At 36.5% G+C, this 24,007-nt stretch overlaps 1 protein-coding gene across 7 annotated transcripts in view; it reads right to left on the bottom strand.

Moving 5' to 3' along the window:
* GREB1 (growth regulating estrogen receptor binding 1) overlaps positions 1-24,007 on the bottom strand; it is a 96,562-nt gene that overhangs the window by 21,708 nt on the left and 50,847 nt on the right. For 5 of the 7 annotated variants that reach the window (XM_080588182.1, XM_080588186.1, XM_080588180.1 and 2 more), the window contains 18 exons: positions 22,099-22,281; positions 21,655-21,798; positions 20,225-20,350; positions 18,118-18,240; positions 17,102-17,239; positions 16,725-16,910; positions 15,933-16,283; positions 15,137-15,265; positions 13,494-13,619; positions 12,840-13,037; positions 12,577-12,757; positions 10,611-10,803; positions 9,846-9,982; positions 8,165-8,504; positions 6,557-6,672; positions 5,643-5,842; positions 3,839-3,928; positions 1,783-2,411 (listed from right to left, as the gene is read on the bottom strand). In XM_080588182.1, the coding sequence (XP_080444308.1) occupies positions 1,783-2,411; positions 3,839-3,928; positions 5,643-5,842; positions 6,557-6,672; positions 8,165-8,504; positions 9,846-9,982; positions 10,611-10,803; positions 12,577-12,757; positions 12,840-13,037; positions 13,494-13,619; positions 15,137-15,265; positions 15,933-16,283; positions 16,725-16,910; positions 17,102-17,239; positions 18,118-18,240; positions 20,225-20,350; positions 21,655-21,798; positions 22,099-22,281 (3,590 nt within the window). The remainder of the gene's footprint in view (positions 1-1,782; positions 2,412-3,838; positions 3,929-5,642; positions 5,843-6,556; positions 6,673-8,164; positions 8,505-9,845; positions 9,983-10,610; positions 10,804-12,576; positions 12,758-12,839; positions 13,038-13,493; positions 13,620-15,136; positions 15,266-15,932; positions 16,284-16,724; positions 16,911-17,101; positions 17,240-18,117; positions 18,241-20,224; positions 20,351-21,654; positions 21,799-22,098; positions 22,282-24,007) is intronic. The other 2 variants (XM_080588184.1, XM_080588185.1) reach the window with 2 other exon arrangements.

The following is a 24,007-nucleotide window of genomic DNA, read 5'->3' as shown; positions in this document are numbered from 1 at the left end:
AGAAAGAACTGGAAAATATAAATTGGATATAAATGTGAAGAGTGTCCTTCAAGAACTGATCCAACTGTATGATCTAATAAAAGACTAGGAAATAACCTGCATTGTGCAAACAGCTGGAGAAGGGATGGAATTGCATGTAAAGGAAGGGATATCAAGGGTGAAATTCACTGCTGTACAAAGGGTCTATAGGAGACATATTCCATATTTGAAAAAAAAAAAAAAGGTTTCACCTGATAGCAAAAAGTGGTGATTGCCATACCCTGGTAGGGAGCCAATGAATAAGCAAGCTGCCTGTCTCATTATAATTAGTTAAACGGCATGTATCATACGTGCTAAGCAACAAATCCTTCTCATGGATGTATAGTATGCTTTCAGAAGTCTCTGAATGACTCTTCTGAGAACCTCCGGTTTGCATTTGTGACCCCAAACCAAATACTTTATGATCAAATGAATACTAAAGTGGTATTTACTTACCAGCAAATCTGGATATTTAGGGTGTCTTTGGAAATAGTATCTTTGTGGGTTTTGATGTGTATACATATAAAATTCTATCAAAATTTGTCACAGCCTGTGTTTTTCTTAGAGATGCAAATTGGTAATCTGTTCCAGAATGTATTCATTTTTGTGCTGCAGCTTTGTATGACATTTAGTTTCTTGATCATATAATTCCTCAATCTTTGGCAGGCAAAAACAGATAATTTAGATCAAAGGAATGGAGAGCAGTGTAAAACTTCTCATCAGAGTACTTTCTGGAATCCTTTACACATTACAGTAACATTTGCAGGAAGCTCCAACATGAAAAGCCCATTTATGCTCTTCCTACTTTACTGAACCCTAATTTCAGATGTACAATGGAATAAAATCATTTAATAAATAGTAATATATACTTTCTTTTTGAAATGGATTGGAATAGAAGAGTGTTAAATCCGTAACTATCTTTAGATGAATTGTTTTGTTTGATGTTAGAATAACAGGAAACATGGGTCTTTGCCTTATTTTGATTTATCCTTTTTGACTTCCGATGTTCACAGGATGTCTGTATGTTCTCTGTAGGCATGGGATCTCTTTCTAGCTTGGTACTCCTAGCTTGATACTCACAGCTTCATTGCTTGGTACTCCAGCAGAACATAACAGGCACAATATCAACTTTAGCGTGTAACATGCATTAAACTGAGAGACACCTTGCTCAGAGATTAGAAAATTTAGAAGACAAGGAACTTCTTAGTTCCTTGCATGACTTCCATGCATCTTTTGAAATAAAATTTTAAAACTCTGAGTCTGCTATTCATCTGGTAAATACAGCTTTGCTAGTGAACAGGCCTTCTTGCATGTGTTATTTACAACAGCTTCTATTTCTGTCTGCCATGTGGAGGAGGCAGAGAAATACCTTAATTGCAAACTTTCAACTATCTTTAGATTGATCATACGAAAGTGGTTTTGTTCAGATCTTTGATCTTTATTCAAAATGTAAATGCTTATTCATTTTTAGCAAACTGAAATGATACATGCAATATATGTTCTGGGAAAACTATCTTTTAAAACATTTTAAGGGAGAGAGCCTGACAGAAAATGAACATTGCTCCAGCTTCATTGTCTTTGAACTTAGACTAACAAACAGTAAAGAAAGAAAGATTATTTTATTAGAAGGGAGTTAGGAAATAAGGAAATAAAATAAAACATAAGCAACTTACTCTTCACCAAAAAATGCTTGAAGCATGAGTACTAATAACTAATATATTTTTTCAGAGAATAAAATTAAACAAAATAAATGAATGAAAATACCTTGCTCTTATTACACACCTGTGGTGGCCCACTCAGCAGCAGCCTCCTTGGGTGAAAGGTGTCCATTCTGCCCTCATTCCTATTATTGTAGTCCATATGGATTGGCTTGGGCACCGTCCATTGGCGGTAGTATAGAGACTGCTCCGTGCAAGTCATCATCTTACTCATAAGAGGACGAAAAGAACTTGCCCACATAACAGAATGATAAGGCAAAAGGGAAGATGATTTGGGAAGTCCACTGCTGTCCGTTGAAGTAATAATATCATAAACCAGTTTGGGCAGGAAAACTATGGGAGGCTGTTTTGATGCTTTGGTCATGGAGCATTGAGAGGTCTGTAGGATGAAGGAGTTCTGAGTAGGCGCAGAGGAGGAAGAGGAGGAGGAGAAAGGTGAAGAGGATGAGGAGGTGATGGAAATTTGGGCACTTCTTATGTTTTGTTTCGTATCCAGTTGTTCTGTTACCGGTGGTAAATGTTTGCTGACTGTTGTTTGTGCCCCCTTGTCTACCTTCTGCTTCTGCCTTTCATGGCTGTTTGTGTTTTCTTCAGTGCTGTTGCTTAGGTGGGGGGATTTTGCTGTATCTCCTGCTGTTACGAAAGGAGGCGATGACTCACTGCAGAATGCTGTAACTAAAAGAAAAATTTTATTTCAATACAGGGCAACAATGTCATCTAGTCAATGTCACAGTTAAACACTGAAAAATCACTTTGATATGGTGCCTGTCAAGTAATGCAACCTCACCCCTGTTCCTGCTATCTTTCACCTTAATCATACAGGAAGTATTAATGGGACTAGTTTGGAGTATCTGTCTCAATGCAGCAAGCACCTTTACAAAAACTGAATTTGCATAGGAAAGCTGTCAGTGATTGTTCTGTCCTCTCCTTCCCTCACCCATTCCCCACTTGAGTCAGGAGTTCATCAGATACCATCATCTCTCAAGACCACTACAAAATTACTTTGTAGTGTTGTTTAAAGTTTGTTTAAAGTTTAAAGTTGTTTAGTGTAGTTGTTTAAAGGAATGCAAGAAAATAAGTACTAACAGGCCCTTACAGGAAAATAAGTACTAACAGGAGAGGAAGATTTCCTTAATCACAGGCAAATTTTGGCCACATGGACATTGTGAATTGAACAACAGCACAACTTTAAAGAAGAAAAACATATTTTGAAATTAAAGTGGTGAGAAAGTTTATAAAAATTTCTTTAAGTTGTTGTTGTTGTGGTGGTTTTTTTTTGTTTTTTTGGTTTTTTTCCTTTTGTAACAACCATTGTGTCTGCAGAAAAGAAATCAGGCCAAATATGCATGTCAGCATGGTGAAAACTACAATTAGATCAAAAACATTTTATTGTCACTGGCAAAAAACAACATGTTTTTAAAAAGCTGCATGACATCGCAACTCCTATATAGTTATGGTACAATTTATATTCTGCACTTCACTCAACTCTCCTAATATTATCTGCATTAAAAGCATGCAAAGAAATTTATCAGACAAAAAGCCCTAGTAGTTCTCAACACTGCCTCATGCTTTCTATGTCAATTTGCCGATTAAAAAGGAAATAAAGATTAAAAAATGATCCACCTCTAAAGAAGCTTCCAAACAGAGCAAAATTAATGACTGAACATTGCAGAGCAAAACCAAAAATATAAAAACACAAACAAGACTGAGCGTGCTTTTTCTCCCACAGATTTTCAAAAGATTTTTTAAAAATTTGAGGCATGTTTTCTTGTTCATAGGCTGTCATAGCTTCAGTGAGCACAGTCAGCCATTGCAGTACTAACTCAGGTTTCATGCCTCAGTGTCCCACATTAAAAAATGTGCCTTTTTAGGTACTCCACCCTATGATTACTTTTCAAGCAAGAAAATATTTTATTTCTTATAGTTCAAAAGTCTGATTCTTAAAGGTGTTTTTTTTTTAAGTTGTCTTTAGTGGCACCATTAAAATAGGCCTTGCCAAAAGTTGAATGATTTATTACTTTAGTTCTTTCTCTAACAAGATGATTAAAATGTCTCTTTAATATCCTAACAATAACTTAAAAAAGATAATCTTAAGGTCTTACTAGAAGCCTTTGAAGAGAGAGATGAAGATGCAGAGTCATGGGAATGAGATCTTTCTCTTTTCATAGGACTTCTCTTTTCTGAAGCAGAACCTGTTTCAGGAATGGTAGCAGGGGAAAGCAAAAACAAAACATAATTTCAGTAAGCCTGTGAGGAGTTACGGCTACATTACTGAAGCAGCAAAAAGCACACAAGTTTGTCTGGATTTTGTCCTCATCCTGACATGGTTTACAATGTGGAGAGTATCTGGTCCTGCCGTGCAGTCGTGGATCAGCCTGTGGTCTAATCTAACTACGCTGAGCTGCAATAGCCTCACAAAATCAGTTCTGCTGCCAGGAGTTGGCAATTTCCAGGCATGTCTCAACCATGTCTTATCTTTCAAACCCATGCCTTACTTTCGTCACAAATCCAGTGTCAGGGAAGCCAACTGCCAATGACCTCCATTTTGTCAGTATGTTATGAAATTACCTTCTACCCCTTACGTTACAGCTCTACGGACAAATTACATCTCAGGTTTTGGTAATGACAGTCTATATTTAGACAGCCACCAAGAATATTTGCTTGAGGTTCATAGCTTAGGCTTCTATGTCAAAATGCTTGTTTCTGTACAATTTTACCTTAGTAAACAGAGACATAAGCACTGCTATATGTCTATCATCTTAGCCGCTCTGAATTGAGCTCTTGAGGAGCATACCATAGTTAATGGACTAGGCAAACAGCCTTACAACTTAGATACCTAACTTCAGTGCACCCTTGACTCAGATCACGTATAGTCTTGGCTTTCTTCAACTAAATGGGCAGAGGTATTCATCCCACTTAAAGCAGGCTTCTATTGTAGACAGTTGGAGTATGACCATAGGTATTTCATTCCTACATCAAAAGTATTTGTTCGATTAAAGTAAATATTTCTGTTCTGCTTGTTCTGCTCTCTTTGCTATCAATGAATAACAGTTCAATAAATGAACAGTAACAAGTTCCTCTTCCTCCTCATTAGTTAAAAAAAAAAAAAAAAAAAAAAGGAAATGAAATCAAGCAGTTTGAGATTTACCTAACTTACAGGAATTAAAATTCCTTGTTTTCCCCACTTGTAAGGTACAACAAACAGTAAAGAAAAAAATATTAAGAAATTAATAGTATCTCATAACATCCATCAATTCTCACCCAAATAAAAAATACATTTTCTGGGTAAATCACTGTATATTTACATATGTGTATGTTATTAATTGTTCTCTTAAAAACTGATAAACTCGCCAACTCTACCATTTCAATTTGGATTCGTGGACAGCACTCAGGAGTACTCAAGGAGCACTCTGAAGTTGCTACATTCAGATATTTTTTCTAGCCATGATGTTTAATTCTTTACAAACTTGAGACTATTCAGCTTGACTTTGAACAGTTCCCTTGGGGGGAATCTTCAACACCGTCAGTATGTAAGGATAGGTTAGGCAGGATCAGTGAGGGAGTTTTGGTGGAGATGTCCCTGTTGCAAAGTCACTGCTTCCCAGATGGCAAAGCACAGAGAGGAAAAAAAAGAGAGGACAGAACCAATTAGCAGAGAAATAATACATGCAGAAGCATGACTGTGACAGATTAAAATGCCTCAGCAGCAGCACTCTCTGGGCAAGAAGCAAGGAAGGGTGAGAGAACAGTGGTTAACTAAGATAACGCAAAAGAGAGGAGCAGAGGTAACTCAGTAAAGCTAACTCACTGGCTAACCTTTACTGACTAGATATCACACGTAATTTTGTATTTTCTAATACAACTCAATCATTTTACAGCTTCTTTTATTATTACTACTAGCAATACCTTCTGTTGCTATTTCTTCATCTTCGTTATCAGTGCTGCTTAGTTTCTCTGGGTCACTTTCTAACACATCGTTCACAACTGCTTTCTCTGTGTGAACTTCTGAGCTCACAAAGTATGCTGCCAAACCAAGTTCTTGCTCCAAGGTTGTCCTTACCAAAGAAGATGAATTTATTAAACGTAGGTCACAGTATCTCAGTGATCTGGAGAGAAACAGATGGGGTAATATGAAAATTCACTGTAATCTACTTTATTTCTTTTCCAGATGCAGCCAAAGGGGAAACTTTTTTAATGATCTACTTAAACTATGGTTGAGATAGAGCACAGTATATCTTTGGTGCTTAATAGGTTTACCACTATGGTGTGCAGTTTTATTATTCTTAATCCAGTTAAGCAGCTTAACTTAATGTTCAGTGCACTGAACATTAGCATCAGCACAAGAAAAAGGGTATCATGTGGGTTCTAAGCCTAACACACAGAATGGGATTCATTTGAACATACAAAAACATGTAGTGCTATTTTGGTGGCCCCAGAACATCCTGTCTGCCTTCCAGCTTCAACTCCAGAAGGCATGGATCTCTCCACATGTCCTGTAGCACATATGCCAGCATCCTGCAGATGTCTCACCTACCTTTTGGTGTCTGAAGTTGCTATAGATTTTTATTTATTTATTTTTAATATACCCTTACTCTCTCCTGTATAGTGGGACAACTCTCATAACACTTTTTTCGTATCTTTCTATAAGCAGGGGATTATTATTAATAATAAGCTTCTTGTATTTGTGATATAAAAATGGAAAAGCGACATCTTGACACTGAAATCTGTTTTCTTCTCCCACAAGCATTTAAACAGTTAATTTTTAGACATTTTTAAAGCAATGGATAAAAAACTTCCACTAAGAAGATACCAGATCTTACCGTGGCAAAGACTCCCCCTGTGGATCCATGCCACTAAATATTAATATACAAGGCAAACCCTCCAACTCCAAATAGGTCCGTGGCTTCCAATCTACATCTTCAATTTTCTGCCAGACCTGCATAAGAGATGCTGTTGGACATACTGATACGGCACAGATAAAAATACATTTTATCATTCATTATATGGATCAATTTGTACGTGGATAGAAGGTCCACCAAGGTAAGCCACATAGCAGAGCCAATTTCAACACAGGTAGATTTCACAGTTTCTAAAGAGTTTCAGGTAGCAGTCTGACTGTTATAAGTGTGAGGAGATTGGGACAGTATGTTCTGGTCTGAAAAGTCTCCTTGACTCCCATCTGCACAGTGCTGAGGCTAGAGCATACACAGATAGAGTGGATATAGTGCATGAGACAATGAAGATGAGGATGAGCTTCGGGGGATAGAAGAAAACAGAGACTTTCTTCTTATGGCAGATAAAGTATGGGTGTCTGAGTCCAAGGAGGGAAATGAGTTAGGAATGAAACCTTTTGACCTTAGCATAATAGCAGGAAGCTGAAAATGTTGAACACGCATATACCACTGTCCACACTTAATACCCCCTGAAGACTCCTGCTCTTCACCAAAGTTGTCAGTTCTCCTGGTGACTTCATGAGAAGTTCAACAATTAGATTTATGATTTGAATCTTTAGCATCAGGCTATAAAACTTTACTGACATCAGTCAGTAAATTTTGCTGTGAGACTGACTTACAGATAAGGAATACACAGCAGAAGCAACAGTAAGACAATTCGGCTTCTGACGTTTGTACATTTACCACTGTTTTACATGTCTGTGAAGACAAACAGGATGTGATTCAGAATTAATACTAGTTTTGTTGTTGTTGTTGTTGTTTGTTTGTTTTTCAGAAAAAGTTACAAATAGCAGAACAAGATTAGAATTAGGCCCTGGATCTCTAACGACTTTGTTTAACGTATCACATTAGGCACGGTACATACACTCTTGCTTTGGTGATCAGATGTTGGCAATCTTATGAAGAGCAAGAAAATATCAGAGGTTTTTATTACACAGATGACCCAAGACTCTAGACCTAAAGCATATAAATGAATCCATGAAACAACACATGGTCCAGAAAACATAAAGCAAGTCCTGAGCTGTGAATATCAGGGTGTTCTAGGACCCATAGCTGGCATCACTGATTTGGTGCCTTCATGCCATCTGCTGGTGAGAATAAACCTCAACGGGTCACTGATGAAAATGTTTTTAAACTACAATAACTTTGTGAGAAAACAGTGACAATTTTGTTTGGCTGTTTTCCCTATTGTTATAAATAAAAGCAGTTCAGGTGTTTGGGAGGGTTACTGCTGGAAGCCAAGTTCTAGATATATGAGTTAATATTCAACCGGGTAACCAGAACATAACCAGAGGAAGGAGAGTAAAGGAATCACAGATTATATATCTAAAAGATAAACCTCATGCTCCTTACAGTAGTTTTGAGTTTTACGAATAAGAACCACACTTCAGCTTACAACCATAACTCTCACCAATAAAGTCTCCCCACCTACCCATCTAATGAAACTTCCCACTCATATTTCATTCTGCAAGTTACCTTTAGTTGCTCCACAAAGTGCTTCCCTATTGTGATTCCAGAATTAGGATTTCCCAAGATTATTTCAAAGTTATCTTCAAGGGCTAGTCTTTCCCTTACATTATACAGACGTTCATATGCCACTGCAGCCAGCGGGGTACATGGAATTCTCAACACTACCATGAGGCCATGACCACTAGGACATTGTCTTGAAGAGTTTATTAGGTTTTGGGTGATTTCCAGAGTTTCAACTGAGGTGTAATTCTTCATCTGAGAAAGACCACACACTGCCATCATAGCTGCAGAGTAGTGTTGTATGAGGACAAAAGTCCTTATCACTGCACTGTGTAATCTGGGAAACCTGAAATAAATGGCGAATTAAATAGTGAAGTATTAAAGACTAAAGTGAAAAAGCTAATGTTCTCCATAATATAGTAAACTTAGGATTTCCTCCTGTAAAGAATCCTTCATATTTACTGTACAACAGACTCTCACCAAAGTGCAATTTGATAGTTTTTGCAATACATCATTACACAATCAGAACTGATGTTGTCTCTCTATTTCTCAGTACAGATTTAATAAGCAAAGAGTACAGTAATGTTACATCACTTCAAGTAAACAATACTTTACTGCTGTTACAAAATTTATCACAGAATATTTGCTAATGCACTCAGTAATACCATCGATCAAAATAAAGGCATTTGTCAATGAGAACAGTATTCTTCATGGTGTGTTATCCTTAGGTGTTTTTTTTCTCTTGTTTTCTTACTAAAGCCCCAAACTTGTTTCCAATAGGCTCAATATATAGGCAACTTTCAATGAGCACTCTGTATTTCTGAGCCCAGGTACACCCTGTCTCAATCCCCACTCTACAGCAGGGAGAAACATGGATACGTAAGAGCTTCCTGTGCTCTGGTTTTCATAGCAAGGAAACCTGAGTGCGCAGTACAAAGAGATACTATGGCTTGCTCAGAAATGCACCTGATGTGTGTGATCAGATCTCCACAGCACCCGGTAGCAAGCCCCAGAAGCTGTGTTGACATTTTCTGTCTGTCAGTTACCAATATGAATTCACACGATTCTACTTGTCCTGACTTTCTTGTCACAGATCCCAAAGAGTTTATTCACAGTTGTATGCATTCATGTGCAGTGATTCTAGACTTGTTTTGCAAGGACCAAGGAAACTTAACACTTAACTGTTGATGTCTTTTCAAACTGTGATGATGCTATGAAGCTTTTTACCACTGATTTAAATGCACAAAACATAGTGAAATATCTCCTTCTCTTTGTGGTCCATTTATGCAGTATACACAAATAATACACAACAAAATCAGCCAGAGTCAGCAAGTGATAATACTGGACAACAGTGAGAATGCATCTGAAATTATTATAATAATCTGATAATGTAATTTCAGATTATTGTAATATAGAAGTAACTACTAGTCCCATCCAAGTACACACATTAAAACAGGCTGAACAATGTGCATGTTCATGGTAAGAGGCAGCCTAGACTAGTTAGATTACAGGCCAAACATATGCAAAAAAGATTAAAGAAAATATGAACAAGTGAAATGCCCTTGTATACACAGTTGATTTGTGGAACAGCGAGAAAAAAGAAAGAAAGGTTTCTAGCTAGTAACTCAAGACACTAGAAAAATACGCTTCCTAAATTTCCATCGTTAAACCAAGGAGTGTACTGTACCTCTTTCCCAAAGCCATGACCATTGCTTCAAAAGAGCTGTCGTACCGAAGCAGTGGAATACTATGGCCAGAAAGAGTGGATTCAATGAACTCTGACAGTCCAAAGTATTTCTTGTTCTCATGGTATAAATCTACACCCTAAAACAAAGGAAGCAATACCAATTTAAAGCTAGAAATTATTAATGTACAATTGATCAATCATTGCTATCTGATATATTTGCAGTCACATTCTCTAACAAGCATACATACACTCAGATGCATACTAAAACAAAGAGAGAAAGAAACAACTAATTTTTTTGAAAGGAAAGAAGTTTGACTCCATTTTTCCCTGTTTCTTTTTCTCTCTACTCTCTCCCCATATATACATAAGTACAGACAGAAGAGCTATGCAGGTAAAATATGCACACGTATCAAGAAAATTCATGTATCTACTTTTCAGATGTTGATGATTTTCAGGTGGTTTCCATTTATGTAGCTCAAAGACTTTTAGCAAAGCTACTACAGTTTATAGGAGATATAAAAGGAATTAAAAAAAAATAAAATAAAAGGCAAGAAATGACAGAATAAGCAAGGGTTAAAAAAAAAGAACAAACAAACAAACAAAAAATTGTCACAAACTAAACAGACAAACAAACAAACAAAAAGATGCCATGCAAACATCATTCTTGTCCACAAAAAATCATGGGGCCTCCAAAGTTTTACCAAGTATATAAATGTAAAATAGCTTATGAAAAGCTTGAAAAGCACCTCAAAGCATCCATCTTACATTGCTGTATGAAGAAGGCCAGTGGATCTCATTGTAAGGGCTGATATGAGTATGCTGAGTCTGGAGCGCATAGGGGAAGGAAGTCACATGGAGTGTCACAATATTTGGCGCCTCTTTCACCTCCCTGCAGTTCAACAGTCTATCAACAAGTCCTGTAGACAGTTCTGTTTGAGGATAAAGGCTATGCATAGCACTGCAAAAAAGAAATCCAAAACTCTCCAAAGTGATTGGCACAAGGGAACATTTGGGTCCATGGGATAGCTTTAACCGGGATGTGAAATTGAAGTTAAACATATACAAGGAACTTCGGACTCTATTCTTTACCCTGCTTTTGTTGTATAGAAGGATGGCAAAAGAAATGCGAAATATTTCAGTGCAGCTGAAAATTTCTATAGGACTGGTTAACTCCCTAGCTAGCAAATTACCAGTTTCTTACAACCACCAGAATATGAGAGAGAAAGGATGAAAGGAAGCTGACGTTATGGCAGTTACAAATAATCACATAGTCCTCTACTAAATTGGCCAGATTGTTAGAACTGCCCCTGAGACGATATAATTCTTGCCTACAAAATCAAGATAGAAAATGACAGGCTGTAAGTCAGTACAACAGAAAGACAGAGGGAAGCTACCTGTGACACATCTATTACAAAAAGGAAGAGTAGTTATTGTTAAGGCAAATGCCGGTATCATAGAACACCTACAGTTAATTCATTGCTCCAGAGTAAGGCTTCAGTCCAAATTCATGATATTTAATTTTTGGCATTTACTTGCAGTGACCATGTTACAAACCTAGTCAGTGTAAGCTCCTGTTATCAACACATAGAGATAAGTAATTCCAGGAATTTGTTGTTTCCACCCAAGACCTATGCCAGCTTTCAGAAATGCCTGTGTCTCTGTTGTGTCTATGTGGGCAATCCCAGGCAGTTAAACTCCTCTTTTAGGCACCTTACTTAACTGACTTCAGTTAGGGGGCATGAATCCTGCTGTACAGAATAATTGTTTCAATATTTGCCACTTACATGTCTTTTTTAGATAAAAGGAAAAAAATGTCAGAGCTTAGTAGCAATACAGGTACATCCCTATCACTCGGATGTTATATGCCTTAAGGGCCTTCATGTAAGTTCCTAAGATATAGAAGAGTTGAACAGGAAACCCTCACACATGCAAAAATACAGGTTTGATGAAAACACTGGTTCTTAACCTGTATGAAAGCTGAGACCTTGTCATTTCATTCACAAGCAAAATTCAGGAACACTATGGTTTTGGTTTCAGAAACACTATGATGTTAGCAAAGTTGGAACATGCTGGTGTTTCTGGAATTCAATACATTTTCCAACTTCCCCAGTGCCTCAGGAGATACAAAGCAAAAGCAGCCCATCTTCTCAACAGGCAGACTGCTAAGAAGGCAAAGAAACAGGGCTCTGTGAGGGAAGCGATGAGCTATGCAGGTGAACCGACAGGGAGCTTGGTGAACATTGGACAGAAATCTCCCTGCTCCCTTGAGACATGTACCTGAAAACATCTACACACAGAAACACTCAATTCCTACAAAGTTAAAAAAAAATAAGCAGTAGTGTTGGCTCACTAGTTGTCTAGTCACTGTGGAGGGTGTCTGCATGTTCTACAGTCCAGAGGACACTGACAGAGGATAATGAATTTTGTGTACTTTCACAGGAAGCTTTGCTTTGAACAAATGACAACCAGCCAGAAAAAAAGATAGTTGTGGCTGAAAGAAGATAAGAATGGTGAGTAAGGAAAGCTGAAATGTTCCACTGAGACATAATATAATAAGCAGAACGAAAATAAGTCGTGAAGAACCTATAAAAAAAACACATTTATTCAACGCATGGAAAGAGAGAGTTAGCAGAAAGATGCAAAGAGAGATGAAGGAAGACATAAATCATAAATCTGATCTTGAGAGCTAATGCAAACAATAATAATTTTTCTGAAGTTACAGTTTTCTTACCTCATTAGATCCCAGTGTGCGTGATCATGGATTAAGACAAACAGTGTGTGTGGATTCTGCATAGAGTTTTGTAAAAAGACTTTGAACTTAATCTGGGCGTCTGCATCTAGTTTCATAACATACTGTTCTACCCTCTGCTTTGTAAGGTGCTCCTTTTCTAATCCAAGTTCTAATAAAATACCTAAAGAAATGGAACAAACATCAGTATTTCCACATACAAATGTTTTTAATGGTTTTACTGTAATTCCAAATAAAATAAGCACCTGAGTGCCAGAGATGAAACAAAGTCTGCTGATAGGTCACTTCAGAGGGTGGAACACAGATCAAGAAATCAATTTTCTCGAAGGAACCCAAATCAAGATTTTGAGTGCTGGAGTCAGCAATTGAGCAAATATGAGACAACAGTTTCTGAGCCACTGCTAGCTGGAATGGACGAATCTGATGCCGTTCAATCTCATAACCTGGAAAGTGACAAAATTCCGTTTAGATATACACGCAAAGTCTAACCTAATGCAAAATCTTAGAGCCTGGCAAAGAATAACTGAGCTATACTTTAAGGTTCTTTGCTTATGAGTCAAAGTTCCAATTTTTGAAAATCTATATGGAACATGAAAAGAAATCTTTCTGCACTGGGGCATTTTGGTCCTGTAAATCCCTTAAATATTGAAGAGCTGAAACTGAACTTGTGCAACAGCATTCTGCTGCCACAGAAGTAAGACTTAGAGCTTCAGGGAGTACAGTACCTGATGGAATGAAGCAGAAGTGTAAATCTGCATATCCCAAGACATAAGTTCCTGATCACCTCAGGACAGAATTTTTCAAGAGCCTAGGACTCTGCCCAGAAGTATCTAACTGCACACCTAAAGACCTATTTTCAAGTACCTGACTCTGTTACCTGTTTAGAAGGTACTCCTTACTTGTACACACAGCTGCTCCAGTTCCATTCATTGCTGTTGATTTATTCACTGAAGCAGACAGCGATGAAGAGATGTGCCCTTGGTTTTCCTGATAAAATTTCTCCAGCAAAAGATCAATGTCACCCTCTATCAAAATGAAAGTATAGTGGTATAAACATCCAGGTTAATAACAGCTGCATTTCATACCGACTTTTTTTTGTAGGTCTTAAGAGCTTTATATATGCTAGGTAGTTGTCCTGCCCTTAGCTTACTGGCTACTTTGTACAGGAATCCTCATCATTTTCTATTGTATTAATACTAATAAAATGTATATCAGGCCAGGGAATGACAGATCAGCTATGCAGACCTCTGCCTAGGACATTTATAGAAGATATCAGAAAAATAGCTCCAAGACCCTGATCTAAATCAGCAACAACAAAGACTTGAAAGTGACTTAGTTTATGTTCTGATCATTGAGCTCCAGTGTTTGCTAATAAGGATTACAAGGTTTTGAAAATTTCATGCAGAGCATAAATATTATTACATCTTTAACATTTTTGAGAGAGAGAAAAAGGTATAATAATTATTCCCTGTAAAGCTGTAAGAGAAATGAGAGTTTTGTAGCTACATACAATGCTGAAGCAAGCAAGGTATGTCTTACTGAACTAAGCACATCTGCAAATACATCCTATTCTATCCAGCAGGGACCCAGCTTACAGACGATAGCTGTGCAGAAAATACAGTGCCTGTTCAGAGGACTTAGTATTTTCTCAGCAGTTGAAAAGATGTTTGAACATGTCTGCTGCAGGGCTTAGAATGGCAGGGTCTGCTCTGTGAAGTGCAATCCCATGGATGTAGATGGCAGCTCCTTTTAGGACATTCATTTACTTGTTCTGCCCAAACAGTAGCAAAAGTGATTCTGAGAACCATACCTTGAAGATATTGGGAACAGAGACACTGATACTACATGGTGGTTCTAGGAAAACAGGTTTCTCTTAAGTGACTAGTCAAAATACCACAACGTCTCCATAAGTGTTCTTGCCTCCTAAGTACAGATTTATTGGTGTGATATGAGTGGCAAAGGGGATGGTGACATGCCTTTTACACAGACAAGCATGCTGCATTTGCTGTAGTTGTGTGATGTAGTTACACTTTCCATGTGGCTGAATCTATTCCCAGATAATCCTGCTTGCAGTAATCTTCAGTATGTTCGGTTAAAAAATGATCCAGTAACCCTGGCTCTCTGAAACTTTCTTTTCTTTCCCATGCATTACAATCAAGCTCACAGTATGATAAGTTCAAAGGACAAATTTTTCCTTCAGTGACATAATTCTTTCTATCATGGTCTAAATGAATTATGCGCTTTTGGCAAAAGAATCTATATCCGTTCACATGGATATAGACTTGCATATTGTATGAATGGATGTGCATACCTAAGTGTAATGTGTTCAGCTACCCACTGGCATATTTTCATGAAACTAAGGGATTTTAGAAACTGACACTTTTAGGAGGAACTTCAATTCAAATGTACTTTCACAACTTTGTCCTGTATTTTTTATTTATTTCTAATAGTGTCTTGCTAGTGGAAAAGTAGTACAGCTATTTTCACTTACTTAAAAAATTCAGGGACTTGGAAACACGGCTGTTTGTAGCATATTATGTACCTGGGCAGAGGGTGCTAAAGAAGGACCCCAGAGTTTCCACTTTCCCTGTGACCAGCTGATAGTTAACTTCTTTTTGGTAGTCTGAAGGAGTAAGCATGCCCTCAGACAGGACTCTTGCCTGATACTTTCCTAAAAGAAAAAAAAAAAAAAAGTCATTTTGAAAGCACTTCAAACTAAAGTAAAAATGTTCTAAGTCATAATAAAAATAGATCCCGGCTAAATGAATCCTTCCCCCATAAAAGTGACAGAAATCAATCTTTTTTCTCTCCTACACATGTATGCACCATCCATCTGTAAGATAGATTCACATTTTATAATTATATATGTTTCTTTTCCATTTTAGGAGATACTTGTTGACACAGGATACAAAAAGAGCATGCAAATAGTTAAAGATATTAATGAATCTTTGTATGGCTATTCAAATAACTTATCAGCATAGCTCTCAACAGGTTGTTGAAGGCAATAAGGTTGAAAGACCATATTTTAGAAGCTAAGAAAATGTTCAGTCCTCCACTCACATAATATCCCAGTCACACATAGCAGGAGAGCTTGACACAGTGTGTGTGCTGGTAACTTGCCATGATTTGTAGTAGTGTTGTCTTGGATGCCTTGATAAGAACACAGATAATTCATGCAGAATGCCATCACTGGGGAAGAGACACAACTTTGCTATATGAGCTTGGGTTCATCAAAACCCATTACTTGTTGGTGAATGCTCTGGTTCGCTGGTTTACTGAACCTTCTCATCACATTGAAAGATTCAGTTTTGCCTGGAGATACACCCTTGGGATCTCACCTGTTATCACAATGCAGGAATCAATGCCTCGATTTCTACTAGCACATATGATCACCACGTAGTTTGTCTTTATTAATTTTCCTTCAATGAGCAATTTAAACATTTCTGAAAGCCCTTCAGCCAGAGAGTAGCTGCACTCGATGATGTGGACGCTGTCATTACAGGAGCTAGCTGCCAGGCCTGCCAGCCAGGGAAGCTGGGCTGAAGTCACTGGTGCGATCTGGCTAGGCACTTGAGGAAAGGTCTGTGGAATTGCCTGTTGGTACTGCCGGATTTCAGATAGGTGTGATTCCCGCCATGAACGCATGAATATTTGTTCCAAATCTTCAATCAGAGGGACCTGGTCTGAGGCTAAAAAAAAAATTGAAGAGGAAAGTGTTCGTATTACAAAATAAATGAACAAAGCTGTTGAGTTAAAAACATTTGTTTTTCAAAATAAGTATTTTTTTAGAGATGGTCATGTTTCAGATTTATGCAAGCATGCCTACTGACATTGGAAGATGCAAACCTTATCTTTCATTTTGAAGTGTTGTTGTGAGGCTCAAGTAAAACTGCCATAATTGGAGCCTGGCTATTAGAAATACTTAAGAGGTTGAGTACTGCCTGAGTCAGCGTAATACTACTTCTAAACCGTGGACTGTGTGCAAAAACAATGAATTACAGCTGTTTTACTTTTTATTTTTAATTGCTGAAGTCCCAAATTATAGGAAAAGATGAATTTTTTATGGTTATATTTCAATCTGTCTGGTCTTCAAGAACAACAAATTATTTAGCTTTAGAAAATAATCTTACCTAGCTGAACAAGGTAGTAGACAGTCAGTAAGAGCTGCATTTCCTCTGAAATAGGCTGTATTGTGGATGCACCATATTGTTCATATGCTCTGGATAAAGACTGTGAATTTCTGTAACAGGTGTATAGCAAAGGACTCACTATCACATCATTAATGTTCCCACAAAGATATGGGAAGTTTCCATGACCTGTGAAATGAACAATATTTGTACATATCACATTAATTTCATAATTTTCTGTGTGTGAATTAAACAGTTTTTAATAGTAGATATTTAACAAGTGAGAGGTTAAGCAGTATTTGGCAGTAGGATTTATCTTTGCATCTCTTATAAAAAAATACATAAGGTCCTGTTGAGTGTTTGGGTTGTTTTTTTTTTACCTTTAAAAATAACTGGCTTTGCTTTACAGATTTTCAGCAAGTTGTCAGGAACTGAGACCGGTTCTCCTGAGCCCACCATCGGAGATGAGGCTGGCCCCACCAAAGCAGAATGTGGTAAAGATGATAGGCTTCCTCCATCTACGATTTTACACATAATATTACTGGTGTCAAGTCTAATAATGATTTCCTCAAAGAAAAGTTATTCAGCATCTTCTTAAATCCACATTTGGTATCAGTGTTACATAATTTTGTGGTTATATCACACATTTCATGAAGTGTTACTACAACCAAACTACAAGCTCATTTTCTTGGAGGATGAATTATATTGTGGCTTTAAATGTTGCACATGCATCCAAAGATTTAAAAAAATATATATTGATAAACTTTTTCAGCTAGCAAATGCATGAATATAGAGACATACATGATGTCAATAAAAACGAGTGATTCATGGCCTTGTATGATACATCTAGTTTTACAGATTCTAAATAGGATTTCTTGCTACTCAAAAAAAAAAAAAAAAAAAAAAGATTCAGCATTTGTTCAATACTAACTTATTTATGGTAATTTTAATTTAAACAAGAACACATTGAAAGGAAACATTCTGGGGAAAGTTGGTTTGTTTCACTGCATGTCATTCTAGTTTGTATCTAGGCTATAAAATCCAAGTGCCAAGAAGACTGTGACAGATAAGTGAAACAATGGATGATATATTGACCTAACTTACGACACTAACTTTAATTTCCCAGAGGTGTTTAGGCGTCTAAAGATAGATACAGGCATGTGTTGCAGTTTGTTAATAATGACTCAATGATTGGATCCTAATGAGACTTAAGCCCAGACACCTCAAAGAGAAATAAATGGAAATGAAGCACATAAATAATTCTGGCAATATAGGTATTAAACTCATTTCAAAACTGTACTGAGAATTTGCATGTATCTTTAAAATATTGCTTCTTTTCCCCCATTATTTTCTGAATAATGAAATGAACATCATCATTACCTTGGGTATAGCTTACCATTTTTAATTCTATTTGGAACTTGTGGGTTGAGCTGCAAGTTCCAGGTTTCAGTAGATGATGGGGATTCTGGTGACCAACCTTTATGGCGTTTTTTTGGAGGCCCTGAATTTGTTAAAGTGCCTGAATAACAATAATATATCAGAAAAATATTAGAAGAGAATGTATTCATTTGTGCTCATGATAATTCAATATGTGTCGATAGACTGTATTAAGTACTGTGGTAAATAGGGTCAACTCCATGAGCATAATCATTTCTTATGGCTTGTGTTTTCCTTTTCTATCTTCTGCTTAAAGACCCGGAAAATGTTTGGTGCAGAGATCTCTTAATCATCTTGGAGACTTAATCTATTTTATGTCAACGTTTACTCCGTACTAAGAGTAATGTACTAACAAGTAATGAGGTGTACTATGAGTATTTATTTGTATTAATACTTTGAAGTCAACACTATGGGCGTTTTGCTCCTTTTACTTCTAAATACATGGTACTGCATTTCATGTAACATAATGCTAAATAACATTTTCAATGGTTTTATCGTGGTATTAACAAAGATTAGAGTTCTTTTTAACAATTTTTCTGTTGTCAGGATCTTTATACTTCCTGGTGGTTACTGTTTTTGATTTTGACATTCTATACTAACTCCAAGTAAATGACTTCTGCACTTTCCTCCTATCCACCTTTAGCTCCAACACACCTGTCTGTAAAACCATAACCAACTTTCCCACAGTTTTCCTGGGAGCCCATGACCATTACAATCTTGAAACTTTTTTCATTACTTTCTTCAGTCTTCTTGGGCACTCCTCCAAACTCCTAAAATGATGAGTTTCCACTAATATCAAGTATTTCTAATTATTGAGAGTTGATACTCCTTCAGGAATTGCTCAGCATCTTGAAGGACTGAGTTGTTTCTACTTATACACGTTAATATTTAAAACCCAAAACTACTTCACACTTGCAGGTCAATATCTGCTTGCCAGATGGTTAGTCCCATATAAAATTCAAAATGGAGTAAGAACATATTATATATCCATATATATATATATATCCATATATATACTTTTATATAATGCTGTTGTTGGTTTTTTTTGTTTGTTGCTTTTGCAAAGGATATTAAAATCAAAAGTAAACCAGAAATCTTCAGATTTAGAATAAGTTCAATCATTTGCAGAACAGCCTTATGTACACGTTAAGAATCACTTTGTCCTTTAAACTACTACCATGTGAGGGCAGTATTTAGCCATTTGTTCTAATCATTCTGTCATTTAGTTTCCTGGCATAAGGTTGTGATAAAAGTGTAACTTCAAGACATTTAGTGTAATACAAAGTACTTTTGAAAATGCCTTACTCCTTCCTGCAGGATTATCTAATATGCTGACATGTGAAGGTAACCCGTCTGAAATTAATTGGCAAGATCAGTTTACTGAGAACATGTTGCTGCATGCAAGAAAGAGATCAAGAACCTGAATGGGCAGAGAGAAAGAATTTGGCTGAGATACTAGCAGGGCAACTTGGGAGGATTTATTCTAAAACAGAGATATAACACGTTTCTAGGCATAGTAAAGACTAAAAAGAACTTTCTTGCTCAAACAAGTCAGTGACATAACACACAGTTTGTGACAGAAAACAGTTAACACAAATCATGATAATAATGGTTCAATGAGGAAAATTTCTTTAATTTGGAGCTACTTGTCAAAGTGGCAAGTACATCCCAAGGTGGACTGCAACACAGAAATTATCTGTGTCTGGTTACTTATAAATCTTTCTTAATTCCCTGCACAAAACCTGTAAGGTGAGATTGATGTAAACAAATACATTCTTTAAGAACATAGAATAAGAGTCCAGTCCGTACTTCTCTAAAATGATATCAATTGTAAGTTGCAATGACAAACTCCCAATTAATAACCTCAGCTGTAGAAAAGCTATGGCTAAAATCATATCAACAATTTTTTCTGAAAATTAACATACAAAAAAAAGGAGTGTTATGGTCACAAAAGACTTGGAAGGGAAGAGTAATTTCTATTCATGGAGAAAATTGTAATGATGATATCTATTATACACATAGAATATAGAGTTAAGGGTTATTAAACAACAAATCCATATAAATACCTAATACCGATGGTCTTGTCAAAGCGGACAGGTTATTTTTCACCAACTGTTGTTTAGGAGATTCCTTGCCATTATACACTGTGGAGCTGAAAGCTGCTGTTGAAGGAATATGATCTATGCCTGCAGCTGGCAATAAAATAAATGTTATATACAATAAATGTTTCTAGGTCAAGATCCCCAGTTAATATAATTAAATGATCATTGACTTTAACAGAGCCATCAGGATCTGCTCAGTGAATGCAATGCTGAATAACATAAAGCCACTTGTGATCTCATACCAGATTATTGCTGTCTGATTCCTACGTGCCTGGGTAAAATCCCAGTCTGCAATTAAATACATAATTTCAGATCCTTTAGATTCTTTGCAGGTTCACCCTAGCTCTTATACGAAGTTTACTTAAGAACTAGCAAAGAGAGTAAAAAGAGTCCAAGCTTTGTTGTTTAAAATTTACTAAAAATGTCCTCAACTTCAACTCAGATTGACATCCTGCTTCCAAACATCATTTTAAGTGTGCTGCATTAAAAAAGAGATGTTTTTGCAAGCCAAATATGCTTGTAATTAATGTATCTTTTTAAATATGTAACCTCTGGCAAACAAATGCCAATACTGCTATTATAAAGAGATTAATGATTTGTTCTGGAGAGGTACCAGCATTCCAGATCACAACTATTTAACTGGCTTCTGTCCCTCAGACCGAATATAACCACCAACAGCTGTGCCTCAGTTCTCATATGTGAATCTCTGTAACAGTCACAAGAGACTATTCATTATGAAGAAGCTCGGAGAGATCACTTTAACCTCTACCATCCATCACCTTTTATTTATGTAAGGCTAATGGAAAAGTAAATGTTTCAGAAAGCATTGTTAATACAAGGAAGTTACAGATATTAATCATTACTTTATCTTTTAATATTAAAGCTGCTTTTCTTCACAGAATAAAAGGCTCAGAAGCTTTTAAGCTAATGTCCATACAATCTCAGCAATAAAAGGAATTCTGATTATAGCATAAAATAGACTGGAACAAGAAAACACCTATTGCAAGAAATACCTATTCTTCGCCACTTTAAAAAATAATAATAATAATAAAAGGCTCTTAAAAATGTGGTTTGCCTTAGTTATGAACAAGCTTCAGAACACCTGGCTAGTTTATTATTTGCTAAACTTTTATACATAAACGTAAGGGAAAAAAATGGACAGAAAGAAGCCTTGACAGCATGATTCTGTTTTTTTTTTTTTTTATTTGAATGATACCTCTGTACATATTCAATTTGCTTTATTTTATGTGGTAGTGTGCTTATTTCTTTCTCTCTCTGTTCATACAAATGAAGACAGATATGCACAGACACAATAGTAAAACTACATAACCCAGTAAAATAATAAAAAATTGTAAAACTACAGTAACCCAGAGTGTTTTCTTTCTAAGCAGTACCTGTTTGTTGAGTCCCAGCTGGAGTATTTGGATTTGCTGCTGGGAGAGGCTCACTTGAGATGCTTCCAGAGAGGCCCGAACTTTCTGGCAGTTGGAACAATGTGCTCGAACAGGTGCTGGAAGAAGACTGTCGGCCTCTGAACTCTTAAGAAAAAAGGAACTTGTTATCCACTGACAACAGCAATAGTTGCTTTTCTCTGCGTATCTGATTTGATAATTTCACACATGAATTACTTAAAGGCTACAGCACTTAGACGGGAGGAACTGATGGCATCAAACATGCCATCCTTGTATTAGGGTACTCATTTGCTTTTTACAGCTGCACTTTAAGGAGCCTTTCTTTCAACTGATACATCTTAGGTTTTACACAGACGCCAGTCCCTGTGATATCCAAGCTTGGATGATGAAAACCAGAGCTCGAGTAAGACAGCTTCATTATCTTACCTGCTCCTTTCCAGCAGATTACAGATCCTTTGGTCAGAGCTCCCTGTGCATTCCTGACCAGATAATACTTTAAGTGTTTCTGTTTCTTGGGCTGAGTGGTCAGTTTAAGATTAATATGATTTGAGAATTCTGTAAAGTAGCAGAAACCTTTCTTGCCACAGCCAACACAATTGCCAGAGAAGCCTGATAAAATAAACAATACATATAATCCAATGAGACAGGTTTGTTGCTATTAATAACATCAAAACATGACTATTCTCTGGAGAAAAAGAGTATTTTTTTAATAGATTGAGCTTTTTATTAATATTATCCTCCAGAAAAAAATCCATACTAAGTTCTCTGTGTTGCATTTCTGCAAGCGAATTGAAAAAACATAGCTCCATAAAGAAAAAAAAAAGAGAGAGTAAAAAAAATTAAAATAAACCATATTTCCATTTTCTCCCACTTGAAAAGAAAATAACAATATCTCTTATGACCTACCTATGAAGCATTGCATTTCACTTATTTTTTTAACTTTCATTGAAATTAAGCCTGCAATTAAGTCTCAAGAAATCAAGTATATTTAATCTATTATATTTAATTAGATACAAGTATAATTAAGAACCAAGTTCCTACTACAGATGCTTGTTTAGAGAGGAAAAATACTAATGCTTTCTTGGGCTATTGATTTAAAGTAGCTGTCTCAAATTATGCGGCTGGACTGTGTTAGCACTTCACAACAGTTTAAGCTATCTGTGATTACAGAAAAAAAATATGTCTGTAACTTTACAGAACATGACAGAGACACAGTCCTTGCACGTAAAGGAGCTTATTGTACTCAGGCTTAATGGGGCACTTCCAGGGATACTGCCATTTCCTCTCATTCTGAGGTACAAAGTTTGAGCCTCAAAGAGGAGTTCATGATGGTGATGGCATTATCACCATAAATAAGGAACATTCCTTGAACAGATGATTAGGACCATCTCCCTTTTCTTCTTACGGAACTTTAGTTTTCCATTTTCTAAAGTATTGCCATAAGAAATATAGTACTGCATAAGACCAATGAAACTATCTGAAAATATTTACAACTTCCAAAGAAATCTTATAGTGTGCAATTAGAAGGTAATGTTTCCCATGAACATTTCTCTCTATTCTCTACATGTGCCTTGAAGCATGAAGGTTTCGTTTATTTTAATCACATCTAACGGACATCTTGATGTGTTATCAAAGGAATTTGAAATTGAAAGGGTGAGTTCAGTGAATCGAAAGATGGAAAAAATAAAATAAAGGAAATGAATTTAACACAATGGATGGAAAATAGCATTGGAAATAAACCATATAACTGCAGTACAGGCTAAATAATATGGTAGATAAAATTAAGAGCCATTTATGAGAACGATAATTTCCACCACATTTGAGGCAAATTATGTTTTCAAATTAATGGTCAGTATTTCTTTTTCTTCTTAAGAAAAGCGAACTAAAATGCAAGCACAGTGCTTTGTAAACACCTGTTGCTTGCTCTAAAACCTGAGTACTTTCATTAGTTTTCAAAGGGCTCAGAAGAATTCATTAAAAATCTAAGTTAATGTGGCAGTTGTTCTGGTGTCTATGGGAACAAGTGGATAATAACTACTGAGAGCTGTCTATGATATCCCTAATGCTAGTAGGTAGGATCATAAAATCAGGACAAGTCATGACTCTGCAGAATCCTCTGTGTTGTATCAGTCAACACAAAAGCATCTGTCTAACATCACAGAACCTTCATTTGCTGCAATAAAAGCAACAACAAAAGGAAAAAAACTAGAATGGATGTGGTAAAAGCTGTAGAGTTTGTATGTATTTTATGCACGTTAAGAAACTACTGAAAATGCTTCTACTGGCAAATGAAAGCTTCCTGTACATCTTTGAGGAATATTGAGCATGACCAGCA

Source organism: Anser brachyrhynchus, assembly GCF_964034855.1.
Source record: "Anser brachyrhynchus genome assembly, chromosome: 3".
Classification (NCBI taxonomy): domain Eukaryota; kingdom Metazoa; phylum Chordata; class Aves; order Anseriformes; family Anatidae; genus Anser; species Anser brachyrhynchus.
The sequence above is the reverse complement of the archived record's forward strand: the minus strand, read 5'-3'. Positions and strand labels throughout refer to the sequence as shown.